We start from the raw sequence: 15,360 nt of genomic DNA, 5'->3' as shown, positions 1-15,360 counted from the left end.
AACAATAGGTAGATACAGAGATTTTGTGTCATTGATGCCTCTGCTATCCCTGTTCAGTGAATCAGAACAGATTACTTCAGACTCCCAGTCTTCTAGACTGTCAGTGTAGCTTCTTTCACAAGCAGTACAGTCACACCAATTATTAAAAAGCTTTTCTCTACACCATCAGTGTCGTACATCCATTAGAGGCCCTTCCACACTAGAAGATATCTGTTGCAAAAAGTCTTCCTAGGCCATATGCTAGTAATAAATAAAAAAGGCTGGAAAAGATCATATTATAACAACAATCTTCAGTTTTCTTCTCATGTCTGTGTGGTAATCTCTGGAGTCAATCTGTTTACTGTCTGTATCTACTACACCAGGGTGGTTGTTTTTTTTTTGTCTATAATTCATTACTTTCTCTTCTGACATTGTCTTTCATATTTCTTGTGCAGATATCTAGAACATGGAACACCCACTAGTTCATTTTATGTAGGTCACAGATGGTCAACAACACATCCAGCACTCCTCAATTATTAAAATAGACAAACCTGGTTCTTCAATTCTCTAGCTATGCCTTTCAAAAAATAACCCAGCTACCACATCTCCTATGATTTTTTAAACTGACTACTAAACAGAGTCTGAATTCAAAACTTTTCAGAAGACACAGATATATTGCCTGAATATTCTATTTCTCATAGTGGAATGTTTTACAATGTTCACAATATGATGATGAAGCTCCTACAGTAAATTTACATTGTATTTCAGGAAACATTTATGGAAGGTGAGCAAGCAGAAAAAAAAAAAAGTATGTATAAACATGCACATAGAAAGATACCTCTCAATATTCTATGAGAACTACTATGGAGACTAGAATCGGGTCCTGTTAGAAATGGAAACATAGATAAATTTAATCACATTCATAAATAACTAGTAATTAGAAAACAAGAGAACAACCTAAAAAGAAAGTACAGAATTTTTAAAACTGAGATTTTTGTCTATTTATTTGGGGTTTGGTTTTGAGCTTTATGTTTGTTTTCTTTTTTTTTTTTAAACACCTTTCTCAATATGGATAACAGCAGGGTAATGAATGTTCATCTGAATGAAGATAAAGTTGCACCATCACATCAGAGAAACACACCTACAGTGCAGCATTTGCTCATCTGAATGAAATCTGTCTTCAAATATTTTAATTTTAGTTTCAGTTAAACTGTGCCCAAAAATCCAGTATTATTTTTAAATTTTACCTCTGAAACACTTCCTGAAATTTAAATAATTTATGATTCTTTCATTTTTTTGGTAAATCTTCTATGACTTTCACTTGTAGAGGTTATACCTAACCTCTTTTTATTTCATACTTCACAAAACAAAGGCAGAAGATCCTTTCTTGACATATTCAACATTCTCGTATTGAAAACATCTTTTTCAGAGCATTTTCCACAAGACATTGAGCTTGTCTATAGTTGTCTATAGACAACTATATAGAGTATTTATAGTTGTCTAGCTATAGTATATATACTATAGCTAGTCTACAGCTGTTGTAACTGAAATACAGTTCAAAGCTGTAGAGTTCAGACTGCAAGTTCAAGGATGTAAAATGACATGTCATCATCCCAGAATTCTACAAAATATGTTTCTATCAGAAAGAGATGAGTTTCAGCACCTTGTCCTTAGGAATAAGTCCATAGCAGTCCAGCAAAAAAGGATGAGAAGGCCAACACCAGCTTGCCAGCCATGCAATGCAATCCTGGGCAGGCTCTTCCCAATATTCACTGCAGAGTGACAGCCCAACTTGATTTGCAGGAAGAATGAGTAGGATGGTGTTCAAATCAATCACTGCCCCCAGTCTGCAAACATTTTGACAGGGAATATGACATCCATGCAGGGATATTTGATGGTGGCTTTTCCATTTGTTTTTTAAGAAACCCAGAATAATTACTGAGAAAACACTTCTTAGTCCTTCAGGACAGAGAAGCTTTACATAGATATAATGTCAATGTTTGCATCTGAGGCTGTCTTGATTCTGTTTCTAGAGAATGGAGGAGTCAGTGCATCAGGACAGTTCACTGAAACCTAGTACAGATTTTAAAACCTTTCATTAACAGAGTGGGTTTAGATGCATATGCCTGCATCAGGGTGCATGTCTGTTTCTCTCCATTACCTAGAAAAGCACACTACCTCATATGTACATTTACTGTTCAGATATACTTTGGTAGACCCAATCTCGCCTAAAATAATCACACTATATCAGTATCATCCACCCTCCTCCACGAAACACGAGAAATTAAATTATACAGTGGCAAGGATGGAAACTTTTTGCAGCACCTATGCAACTTCAGATATAAAGTGCCATTTTCAGCAATAATAATCATCATTGTCATAATCATCATAGCAGCTTTTCCAAGTCTAAGCTACTGTAGGATTTGTCTTACCTTGTTTTGTCATTCTCCATATTTTAAATGAACAATATTTGCCACACTTACTAAGAATATAAACTTTCCATAAATGAGATTTACTCATACCATGCTATCAATTTTCCACATTGCTCCCCCCAAATATTTTCCAGTTTTCATTTCCATAGATGGAGAAGAGAGATTATGTAAATTCCTAACTATTCTTCATGTACCAAGAGGAATTCTTTTGTGAATAAGCTTCATATTCTGAAATCCTCTCTTTCAATGCAGCTGCTTCTTTTGTCCAAGATACTGTGGCAAGCCCCACTATCTGCTATCAAATGAACACAGCCAGCAGCAAAGGGTCTTTAGGGGAGGAGGAGTGTCAAGCACAAAGTCACTAGATAGAACTGACTACAGCTGGCAGGCCAGAAACAGTACAAGCATTCACCAAAGTGATCTAACATATTCTTTAATGTACCATTTTGATACCTTATGCTCTAACATTGCTCATGGGCACAGTCTCAGTACTTTTCATCAGAAAATGGAAGCTACAAATTTATTTCACATACGATACAGCAAAATAATTTGTATTGAAGTGACAGGTGAGGTGTAAATACCTAAGGAGAACAAACTGGGTAGGGAGATGCAAGAGTGCATTAGGCAGGGACAGGACGACATGGGACCATATAACAACCAGTCCAAGGAGCACATCAATAAAAAGAATGTAACATTATAGCCAACCCTCCAACCAGTGATTCTGAAACCATCTTTCTTGCCACTACTGAAATTGCAATTGTATCCATTACTGTATGTGCAGCGAAGTAAAAGATATTAAATAAGCAAAGGATTGTCAAATGAAGATCTTGACAAGATTATCTGTGTCCCTACACCTCACTAAAGTGAACACCAAGGAAGTAGTAATGCTTTTTGGCTGAAAGACAATGTCAGCAAAAAGCACAGCAGGTAAAATTGGCCTTTAGTAGCCTTTCAGCTGGAATTAGACTTTAGTTCTAGTTACCAGGGATGTGAAGAAACAGGGCATGCAATGTAGCTATTTAATCTTAAGAGTTGATTCTAGTTTTGAAATTGTATTTCAATTAACCAGATTCTATACAAATGCTCAATAAGGAAATGATTCTTTGTCCCAAACAGGTCATATTCCAAATGGTGAGAGAAAACAGTCAAATTACCTCTAAGAAAGACAGAATTCATAAATTGTATTAATGATATCACCTGGGGGCTTGAAAGGTTCTTTTTAGCATTTAATCATATCTTTCTAGGGATATCAGCTTAAAACAAGAGATTTGAGAGAGAACTAATGAATTCTATCCTAATGCTCTAATTTGCTTTATCTCAGTATTGTGTCCTATCTTATTTCCATGAATAGCTCATGATTCTGAAATAGACTTTCTGCATACACTAAATGGTTAAAGCAAAGTGATTAAAAAACTTATAATATACAGGCTGTTTTTAGATATATGTTATCAAGAGAGGTTGTGCAGTACTTGCTTAATTAATCTTTGCTGTCTTAACACATGAACCAGATGTACTATTATGTTCTTTGTTCTTTCCTAAAGAGGGGATGAGCTGATTATTTATCTCTAAACAATAGGAGTTCATGTACCACAGTGAAGAATTTTTTTTAATTGGGGAGGCAATCACTAACAAGCTTCAGCTGCAACTGCTTGATGTAAACACAGCACAAATTTGTTCCTGGAGTATTAAACTATGTTTCTACCAGTAAGTACTAAAATAAATTTCTAAGAAAGTGCATAAAGAAAGAGATGCAAAGAAAAGAGTTTGGAAGGAGGAAACCTCTGTTTTGTCTTTCATGTATTCATATTTACTTCTTTGATACACTAACACATTTTCATAGATAAGTTCAGATTTGAAGTTTCAAATACTGTTTACAAATAACGTGCCGAGAAAACAGAAGTTAAAGAAACTGTTGGTTGATACAACACATTCCCTATATTGTACAGCATGCAATCTAAGACATGTGAAAGGCACAAGGGAATATATAATATCATATTCACAGGACCAAAAGAATACTTTGCAAAAGTTATTAACAGATTATATACTGAGTACAAATTTAAAGTAAATCAAAAAAGTATAAATTTATTGTAAATCAATTTTACAAAGCTTTAAACACAGCTACTTCCTGGTCAGCTAATTTTTAGGGACATGCTACACAAATAAAAAACTAGGATCAAAAAGCAAGGAAGTTTAGAAATTGGTAAACTGTTCTAGATAAAATATTTAGGAATTCACTTTATCTTCCTGGTAAACTTAATCTCATCTGTAGTCCTCACTCCCCCTTCCCTCTCAATAGTCTTTCCCTTGTCATAACCAAAATTTTTTTCATAAAACTAGTTTCCAATAATTCACAATGATTTGTCTTCTTAAATACACTGTTTTTAAGAAATAGAGTAAGTGCCAAGCTGGAATCTATTACTATAAGCTCTTCACAGAGATACGGTAAGTTTTGTACTTTAAATTACTGTAAAGAAAGAACTCATACAGAATTGAATAGAATTTCATTAAGAAAGCCTTCTAAGAAATCATAAAGCTGTATTATCAATATACCTCCAAAAATGAATATAACATCAAATTAGGTCAAACAACATAATATAGGTAAAACACTCTTAGTTTTTCTTAAATATCTTTTCTGCATCAATTAAAATTAGAAGAAATCAAGCATATCAGTCTCTTCACAATTTTAATTAGAAAGAACTACCTGAAGTAAAAATACTTTTATTTTTTTTCACAGCTATGCTCAGAGTTGAAAAAAAAATAGTCAGCTATTTGGTTAAAAGTAATGTTTTCTCCTTTCTTTTTGCTTAACAGCAGGCTCTCTCAAGCTGCCATAGTCAGTGCTAAAGTGCTAACTATGTCACCATGCTGTGCATCACATTAAGTTCCCATTTCAGCTCATGAATTTCTGCCAGATTAGTCCAGTAACCAATAACAGAAAATGAGAAAATGGGAGTTATTTATTACCTCTTATCACCATCTTCCCAAACCTACAGAAAATCAGAGTACTGAGATCAATAAAATTAAGTACAATGAGATCAATAGATTACTACACTTTCTAACCAACAGGCAGATCCAGGAAAACAAAGTGTGTCAGATGCCTAATATACCTATAAAAGGATACAGGATTAAAATCAGTTAGGATCAAATACAACAGTAAGAATATAAAATTGTCTAAAAAAAACCCCACAGCTACAAATTGACAACTGCTAAAAAGATGTTCTAACAACACAAAAATATTCTTTTAGGTATGAGCAACAATGAAGTCACAGGATCAAAAGGTTGTACTACAAACCCACTTGGACAATAAACACATAAGAATATACAGATTATATATGAATGCTGTGTGAGACATACGACGTTACAGGAAACTGATATTCTGTGCTGGCAAGATGTATCTTATTATCTTCACTACACCCTGAAAGAGGAGGGGAAGTTTATTTGGATCAGTAATGAGAATGAGATAAGCCCAGAGTGTACGGTTTATATTTGCTCATTTCTGTAACTGGGAAGCTCTAAGGATCTTCTGACCAACCAAAGAGAGAGGCATACCATAATTCTAAATAGTTCTCACAAAAAAAAAAAATTAAAAACAAAAACAAGAAAAAAGAAGCAAAAAAAAAAAGGTTTTTTTTGTTTTTTTTTTTTTTTTTGTAAAAGTAAATGCTTCCCCCTGCATGGAAGATGGAAGTATAGCAGGATCATTCCAGAGATGACACCTCCTGTGGTCAGAATGGATTAAGCTGTGCAATTTTATGTACCTTCCTCTGAAGCAAGAGGACAGTGAAATGCAGTCATTTTCAGGTTAAATCAATAGGACAGAAGCAGATACTGATGACATCCTCTCTTGTAATTTTAGAACTCAAGAAGTAATAAAAACAGGGAAATACATGAGAATATATTTCCTTATATTCCAGAATTCAAGAAAATCTACCTACATAATCAACTCCAACAGAAATGTAACTTTTACAATCATCTCCCTCTGAATATTCACTACTTAATGATTCTGCCTTTCAACAATGTATAAAATAATTATTCAAACATTTCAATATTTTTCTACACAACTGTTCAAGTCTACCAAATCTTAGTACCCCCTAATGGATGTATAAAGCAAAGACACTCTCCAAAATCAGACACATGATACGCTTCAATTTTTGTCTTGAATCAGTTTGCAATATTATCTATGAGATAGAAAGGGGTTTTTTTAACATTCAACCAGGCAACAAGAAATCACACTACAATATAAGCTTTGGTCATGAAGGTGTAAATGCTAAGTTCATTTGAGAACAGGGTAGAAATATATTCTTCCAAAGTCACCCCTCACATCAAGGTAGCTAATGTCTGTTATGAACTCTTCAATTATTTCAGATAAAATTTTAGCAATAACTCTACCCATTTATCCACAAAAATAATAAGCCCAACACTTGTAGAATTTCAGAGTAATAGCGAAGCAAAGGAAGGTGGTTTAACAGAATCATCAGGAACTTTCATTTTTCCAGTACTTCACTTATTAAAAAAAAATTAAATTAATCTACTTACTGACATGTAACATCTTGCACTGACAGTACAAGAATATGCTCTGTATTTCTTGCACACTGTAAAATAAAAATGGCTCAACTTATCTTGGTTACTCTTCATAATAAGGCCTCTCAGGGAACAGTAGAGAATAACATACATTTTAAACCAGACCTTTTTTTGTAGAAATTCACTCACCTGCTCACTTTTAAAATGGAGAGTATTCTATTGGTTTTAAATAATAGTGTTAAAATCAGATGCATAATGTTCCTATGAGCAGTCCCCGCAACAGCAAGGAAAGCTGAACACAATACAGCTGATCTAGCAAAAATGAGTAATTCTGTCAAGTTGTCAAATGTGGAATGAAAAACATCTTATTTTTAAACAGTAATACAATCTGATCTTTTAGAAGCAATTAAGAGTGCTTTCCATTTGAAAAAAAAACTGTTAACAGTATTTGCAGAATCAAATCACAGAACTACAGAATCACAGAATCAAATTCCTCTTTATCAAATTGCTACATCAAGGGAACCTAACATAATGCAGTAACAGAGTTAGAACTATAATCAGAATGTGGATATTTAGTGTCCAGAAAGGCTGTGACATACATAAGCCATAATACAAATCAAGTAAGTAGATGACAAAAGCAGGCTTCATTCCAATCTTGCAATTGGAATTTTACCATAGTTGTCCATTTACAAATAAAGGGCAGTTTAAACATCAAATTGTCATCTGAAACAGGAAGTCATAAAGCATGCTTCCAACACAACATGGACAAAGAAATTTTGCAGGTAAATTGCCTCATACTGTTCCAGTTTACATAAAGAATATTAGATATTCCCTATTCTAATCATGTAAGGCAGACAAGAAAGCAAGAAAAAAAGAAAACAAATCCCCTAAATTCTTACATTACAAGAAAGGGCACTTTTTCCTTCTCTTAATTACAGAAAACTACATTCCTCTGGCTCCCTCCAGCTGGAACTATGTTATGTACATCAGTGGTTTGTGTGTTTCTCATAGACCCATATCATACCGGCACTTAACAGACTACTCAAAATCTCATATCTGCATTTATTTTAATTTTAGATGAAAAGTTCTTACTCTTTGGACAATTTGCAATGCTATTTATCTTTACAAAAGATAGAAAAATATTAATTTGTTAACCTTCTTTCCAAATTCTTACACATTTATAACTAAATCAGTTCTATGAATTTTGATACCCTTAAGAAAATTCAAATGGTTTTCTTAGATCCAGCAAAGAGATAATAAATGTCTAATAAATGAAATACAGACTATGTGTAAGATACCTGATGTGTCTCCATGTACTCATAAACACCTTTCCTAAAAATCTCTGATTGCAAATGCAGTGTAGTCAGAAGTAAATTCTAACTATACAACTATCTGAAAATATTTGCCAAATATAAAGAGTAACATTAAAAACAAACCCGGGATGGCCTAATTTTAGTGCATTAGAGTAAAAACGTAAACAGAACTGAAGTCACTGATTATTCGGTGATTTTCAGCTATTATATATACTCTGAGAAATTATCAGAGATGTTTTTTCAAATATTCAGGGAATACCAGAAATAAAACATGCAAAAGTAGGCAAGATAAAGGGCTTTGCTCCATTTTACCTTAGATAACATCATAGCTCAAACCTACAAGTAGATCTAATCAATCCTCTTTATGAAAAGCTATTTTACAAGAAAGCAGAAGCAAGATAAAATGTCTAGAAAATGAAAAATAGTCAGGAGAACTGTATTGACTTGAAGAAGCAATTACTGAATGATTTTGGTAAAGGAAAAAACATTGGTTAATTTTGGCTTGTAAACCATAACAACAATATCTACTTGCTCATTGATTGTGATATGAACAGCCCTTATCCTCTTTAATGTAAAATAACCTCATTTAAATTAAATTTGTGCTGATAATTCTTGCCCAATTCTTTGTGCATAAATTCATTTGTGTTCTATACTAAGGCACATTTTTATGAAGAGCATTATGATATATTTCTGTCTATTTTCTGAAATAGTACTCTTATACAAACCAGGACTGAATAGACTGTTGGAACCTTTGCAGAATTTTGCAGTGTTTTCATGAAGCTATACAAAGTTTCTTTGTATCCCTCCATTCTGCTGTAATTGCCCTTGGACACAATAAATATTTCCTACAGTGGGTCCACACTGGGACACAATACTCATGGTGTATTAAGTAAGGAAACCCTAAGACTTCTGTTGTTGTAGGATGCAGACTGCATACCCCAGAGTCACATGGTTTTCAGCACTGTGTGAAACCGCACTTGCATCTTTTCACCATTTTCTCCATGTTTTACCTTTTAAAACCCTTGCTCAGCCATATATCCAAAGAGATCATCAACTGTCCAAATTCTGCCCCAGCACAAAATCTACTGCCCATTGGTCACTGCAATATCATCTTCAATCTGTTAAATTATTACAAAAATTGTATCTGAAGAAAAAGACTTTAAGAACTTGTCCTTTCAAATGCCTCCAGAAATCAATAGTTCTCCTACCTCCACCTTCTTGGTTTAAAAAACAAGCAAATAAATTCAGTAACCTGTTATAGTAATACACAATGTGCTAAAAAAAAAAAAAATCAGTATTATGACAAATCAGTAAGAAAAACAGTGAATTTTCTGGAGAAAAATGAACACCAGAAACATCTGAAACAAATACAAACAATTCATGTACGTACTGAGTTGAAGATACTATAATTAAAACCTCTAAACCTTACATTAACTTTGTCTCAGAAAGTCCTCACTGGATGTGTGAAAAGTTTGATTAAAAAGAGCACAAACCCAAGAGAAATTTCAACTTTTAAGGGAGGAATTAAAAAACTGTCTTTTGCAGAAGCGGAAATTTGCTTCCCCCACTCCCCTGTGCTATTCTCTTGCACTAGTTAGTGAGGAAAACCAAAAATGAATGAGCCAAATTCAATCTCCTGTAACCTAATTACAGCAAGAAGTTAACAGCAGAAGCTGTTTAGTTTTGTATTGGTTGCAAAGATCACACTTGTAGAACAAGCATACTAACTCTTGGATTGAAAAAAAGTATGAGACCATTTTAAAGAGTATAATATTTAAAGGCAAAAGATTAAGATTCAAATTCTAAGTTGAAAATCTATTTAGAAAAACTAAACATTTTTAATAAAACCTACCATTAAGAGGAAAAATGAAATTTTGCTGCTTGTTTGCATAGAAGTTTCACTTTTGGAAAGCTAATAACCAAAATTTTCACATGAATAGAAACTACACAAAAAAATAACAAGCAGTAAGAAATACCACAAAATCAGCAAGTGACATATCTTCAAGCAGCTGCTAGTCCTTCTTGAATCTTAACTGTGATTGTTGACCAACTTTAAAGCTAAGGCATGCTATTTTCTAAGAGCACATAGGGAGAATTAATATGCATTTGGTTCATGTACAGCCTTTGAGTTTAGAAATTAAAGAGCACATAAGATTAATCATTAATCAGTTAAGAAGCCAAATATTTGGCATAAACATTTTAAACTTCTCTATAATTTTATTATTATTTCCATGTTGATCACACAAACAAAAAATTTAAGATTGTTTTATCTAAAAGTAAAATGTAACAATACTGATAAGGATAAGCCAGCTCCTAAATATTTACTTTGAAAAATATATTTACAGAACAAACAAAAATCATTGAAATGCAAATTGTTTTAAACTATTCAAGAAAGAAGAGCAATTAAATATTATGCCTAGTTTAAACTACTTTACTAACCTATTTTACATTCTGTTGCATTTTTTATTACTTTGCAGTGGACACTTCAATATTTTTAATTAAAATTTAATGTAAAAATTGCTTTATAGCTAAAACACTCTTAAATAATTTACAAAATTTAATTTTTGTATAAGCATATTTAATTTCATATTCTTTGTTCTAACCTGGTTGAGATTATATACAATTTTTTTATATTTGTATATAATCTCCAGATATTCAGAAAATAAAGAATTAGAACTATTCTTTGATAACACTGCCACCTAGTGCAAACTCTAAATCAGAACTAAACTCTAAAGCATTTCATTGAACTTGCTCATTCTGTAATTTAGCCTAAGGTGGAACTGTAATATGTACGAATTGTGGCTTCAGTACTACTTAACTGTACATTGGGATAATGACCTTTGTTCTCTTACCTGGAATGCCTGTTAAATATGCAGCTACACTAATTTTGAAAACATACTGTAAAGTACTGTTATATAATACATTCATATCTAGTGTATACCAAAATGCTTTTTGATAGCCAAAAATAAGAGAAAACAAATCTAACATCCTAAAAAACAAACACATATGTTCCTAGAACTTTGCATGAATGCAGACAATAAATTGAAATATTACTTGGTTAAATTTGACAGCTAACAAGGAACGGTGGAAAATTTCAGTAAGCTGATTACAACTGGAAAGAAGAAATTGAGAATTCCTAAGGTGGAAAAGTTATCCAAGAATCAAACTGAATGTAGAAAATCACCTTTATTTATACAGCATTGGTTAATACACACTTGACAAACCCAGAGGACTTGAGAAAACACTGGATTTACTTAATTCCACTCACTTCTACAGCTGTGCTGCCATCTAGTGAAATGGGATACTCACTCTTCTCTGCAAGACTTAAATTTTGTCCAAATGGAAAACAGTAGGTACTGTTCACCTCTAAGTACCTTATTCCCCTGGATTCTTCTTCACCATTACATTTTTGTAGCAATGTGTGTTACAATGTGATTAATTTTGCCCATGGGACAGTGAACATTTATACACCTGACCTGAAATGCAAACAGGCTTACAGATTGCAGTGAGAATCCAAGGAACTGATTAGTACAGACCACAGACCAGGATCAGGGTAAAGTTATCTATTAGCAGATTTCATACCATTACACAGATAAAGTACTGGATTCACAGCTAGTAATACAGATAAATATTACTCTGAACCTTTGATTTAAATTACCTGCTGTGGATGTTTTTTCATTTCATTTAATTAGAATTCTGACTTACAAAAAACATTTAAAGCTTGTTGAATTCCAGACACTAAAATACAAATTAAAAAGTAAGTACACACTAACCTGTGAAAATATATTTGCAGTTGGAGCAACTCTGTTGTCCACAATACTATATAGTATTGCTAACAATCTGTCCAGGGGAAATGGCTTTGGCCCAAGTAGGTGATTGCTGGTCTGCAACAGAAACAACAATTTTTAATCCACTTCTTAATTCCCTGGAGTACTACACGATGTTATTCTTATTCTTTTGGCCTCTATGGTTCACAGGCACTATGATTCATAGTAGTCTTTCATACAGCCTACTTACACTTTATGGAGAACAGTGAATACATGTTTATTGATCAAGATACAGAAAGAAAGATCTATTTAATATGGCAAGTGCTCAAACTGCACAACAAACAGGAACATTTCTGAGCTGTAACAGAGGATTTTATGCCAAATTTCCTGTCAGTAGATTTATACATTTACTTGGGTTGTTAATGACCTTGCCGAATCTAAGGCATAAAGAGGAAAGGCTATGTTTTATGGCAACCAAAGAATCACAGAATGGCTTGTGTTGGTAGGGAAGCTTAAAGATTTCTTCCAAAGAAGGAGGACACAACTGGACAGAGTATTCCAGAGGCCAGGCAAAGAGTGCAGAGTATAACACTCAGAGTGCACATGCCTCCTCCAGGTTCAGCTGGGTAAAACAAGAGTTCAGATGGCTGAGCCCAAGGTCAGCTTCTCGGCTGGTAAGACCTGCTTTACAATGAGCTACCAGCCTAGCTAAGGGCAACTGTGTTACCAGAACACAGCAGATATGCTCAACCTCGCATCTACAGAGCTCTTCTGCATCATGCACACCTCACACCTCTGCTGACACTGATGGCCATTTTAGGCATTATGGATTATTGTATGTAGTAATATTGCATTCGCTCAAATTCAAAGAAATACAAAGTCTTAATTGTTTAATGCTAAGCATTTTCAAAATAACCAATTCTGCAAAAAGGAGATGTACAATTTATAAGGCAGAACTGGGCAGTATTCCAACTCAGGCAGCATAGTTAGGACTACAGAGATTTATGACCCACACTTCCAAAAGTTCTTACAAGGGAAATACTTGTTTTATTTTAAGTTTGCATTTAATTCTCTCTACTTCAACATCCAGTTGCCTTTTTTGTAGTGTACATTGATTTATTCTTACTAGCAGAGCAACCAAGATTAAAGAGAGTTTTCAAGGGAAAGTTTGCTTCAAAATGCTTCTGGGAAAGAACATCTCAAATATACCACCAGGACCTCTATGGTATAGCCATCAGTAAAACAAAACCACTCATTTCTTCAGCAAAACCAAGAGTTATTTCCGATACATGTTTTAACTTTTCAAATCCAGGTGGTGTCCCCAAAGCTACCTCTTGGCTAGCAAAGCATGCAGTGTGAAAAATCATGGAAACACGTAGCCAAGATTTTAGCATGGCATCTTAAGTCAGAATGCAGTTGTGGTGTACAATCACCTGTCCTTCTGCTTCTATACATGCCAGTTCTGTAAAGCATATTCTTCACTGTCACCAAACAAACAGACTAATTAAAACCAGTGCACTCCAAGCAGTTAGCAAATGCAATTAGCATGGAGTAATCTCTGAAGCTCTGTATACACAGTTACTTCAGAAATTTCTTGTTCTCTATTTAGACAGAAATCTGCTTGAAACTTACAAGTTATTTAAAAGAAATGCTTAATTCTAGAAAAAAGCAGAAGAAGGAAGGAATAACTTCTTGGAAGAATAACAAGTTTAGAAATTCCTTCCAACATGATTAGGAATTAGAATTTTACGTATCTTCTGTAAGGAGATAAAGCAGAATAGTATTTCTAAAAATGCAAGGGATAGTATTTATAAAAATGCAAGGGACTCAACATCTCTCAGAAACAGAGTCAGACTCTTCCAGAGTCTTCCAGTCATCTTCCAGAGTCAGAAAACCTGGTCAAAACATTTTATCACCATCAAATCAACTCTGTATACCCTCTATCACCCATCCGCCAAAGCAATACATTCATTGTTCAAAAAGACTTTTCCCCAGTTGCCACTATGAGTGCTCATGCTTTTTATCTGCAGTGCCAGTGTCATGTTCCTTCTGTTTACCTGGCCAAAGCCTTTCACCATCCCACAACTGCAAGCTGTGTATTCACATTCCAAAATTTCACAAACAAGGATGAGAACCCCAAGAGTTCTTTAAAGAGCAAAAGCCTAACCCAAACTCATCTGCACAAAAATAACAAACTCCTTAAGCACAACTGACTGAATTTTCAACCTTTATAGCATGTACTTGAAGACTGAATGATACCTCTTCCTTTTTTTGTACTACAAAAAGCATTTCCAAACTTCTCTGGTTGCTCTACGAATGCAGCATGTTCAGCCACAAGCTGTAAATCCTAGACTGAAGCTAAAGCAGATATACAAGATAAACTCTTTTCCAATAAAAATAACACCAACACATCTGATCTTCTGACAGACTGACACCTGATAGAGTTTCACCTGCAAGAACAGATTCACCAGGAAGATCTCTCACTTTTCACTAGAAAAGCATCGTTCCAGGTCGACCATGCAAAGAAACCAAACATATTCTCCTTTTATCAGCCACAGGGCAACTAATAGAATGGCAAGTCATTTTCTTCCCCTCATTCACAAGATTCACTTTTTCCAGTTAAAAAAACCCCACAGCCTCTGGACTGACACAGTTAAGAATCACAGAATAGACTTTTAGTCTTGCTATACCTAAACTTTTAAGGAAGGATTTATTTCATCTAATGACAGCTTCCTGCCAAGCAGGAACAGACAGCCAAACCAGTTTCCTCAGTTCCAAATATAGCCAGGAGAAATCTAATCAATACGATTTGTGGTGCAATTCATCTGCCTGAACATAGAACCTGCTTTAGTAAGAGCCAAATCACACCCTACCCTCCAACAACTGCATTGACTGACTCTGCAGGGGCTATAAACTGTTTTAGATGCAGGCACCCACTAGAATTAGGTGAGTCTGAGCTGTAAATCAGTCTTCAGACAAGCTTCTCTGGGCAAAGGTATATCGACATGCATGGTCACACCAACTGAAGCAAATTAGGCTATTTATATACTACATTTGTAATTGTTTATCCCTATATTTCAATTTCTCTCATTATAGAAATCATTGCATAAAAATTCTTTAAATAATATAAAATTAATTTTGAGAGAAATGCTGATATTTGGCAACTCCACTTATGATGTCCTTTAACTAGCTTTATTAAACACACTTTGCTGTACACAAAAATATGGCTATAAGAGAAAATTTTATGCCACAGTTTAAATAAAATAAAAATTACTGTATTTCACAGAAACTGGTAGCATACAAAACAAGTGCACCAAAAATTGTTACTTCTGCAATTCTGATGTTTCT

At 34.1% G+C, this 15,360-nt stretch overlaps 1 protein-coding gene across 1 annotated transcript in view; it reads right to left on the bottom strand.

Moving 5' to 3' along the window:
• The window catches only part of ORC5 (origin recognition complex subunit 5), a 62,914-nt gene that overhangs the window by 24,419 nt on the left and 23,135 nt on the right, over positions 1–15,360 (bottom strand). Inside the window, exon 13 of the mRNA XM_021534697.3 lies at positions 12,019–12,129. Coding sequence (XP_021390372.2) covers positions 12,019–12,129 — 111 coding nt within the window. The remainder of the gene's footprint in view (positions 1–12,018; positions 12,130–15,360) is intronic.

Source organism: Lonchura striata, chromosome 5 (assembly GCF_046129695.1).
Source record: "Lonchura striata isolate bLonStr1 chromosome 5, bLonStr1.mat, whole genome shotgun sequence".
NCBI classification, from domain to species: Eukaryota; Metazoa; Chordata; class Aves; order Passeriformes; family Estrildidae; genus Lonchura; species Lonchura striata.
Note: the sequence above shows the minus strand (reverse complement) of the source record. Positions and strands in the feature narration are given on the sequence as shown.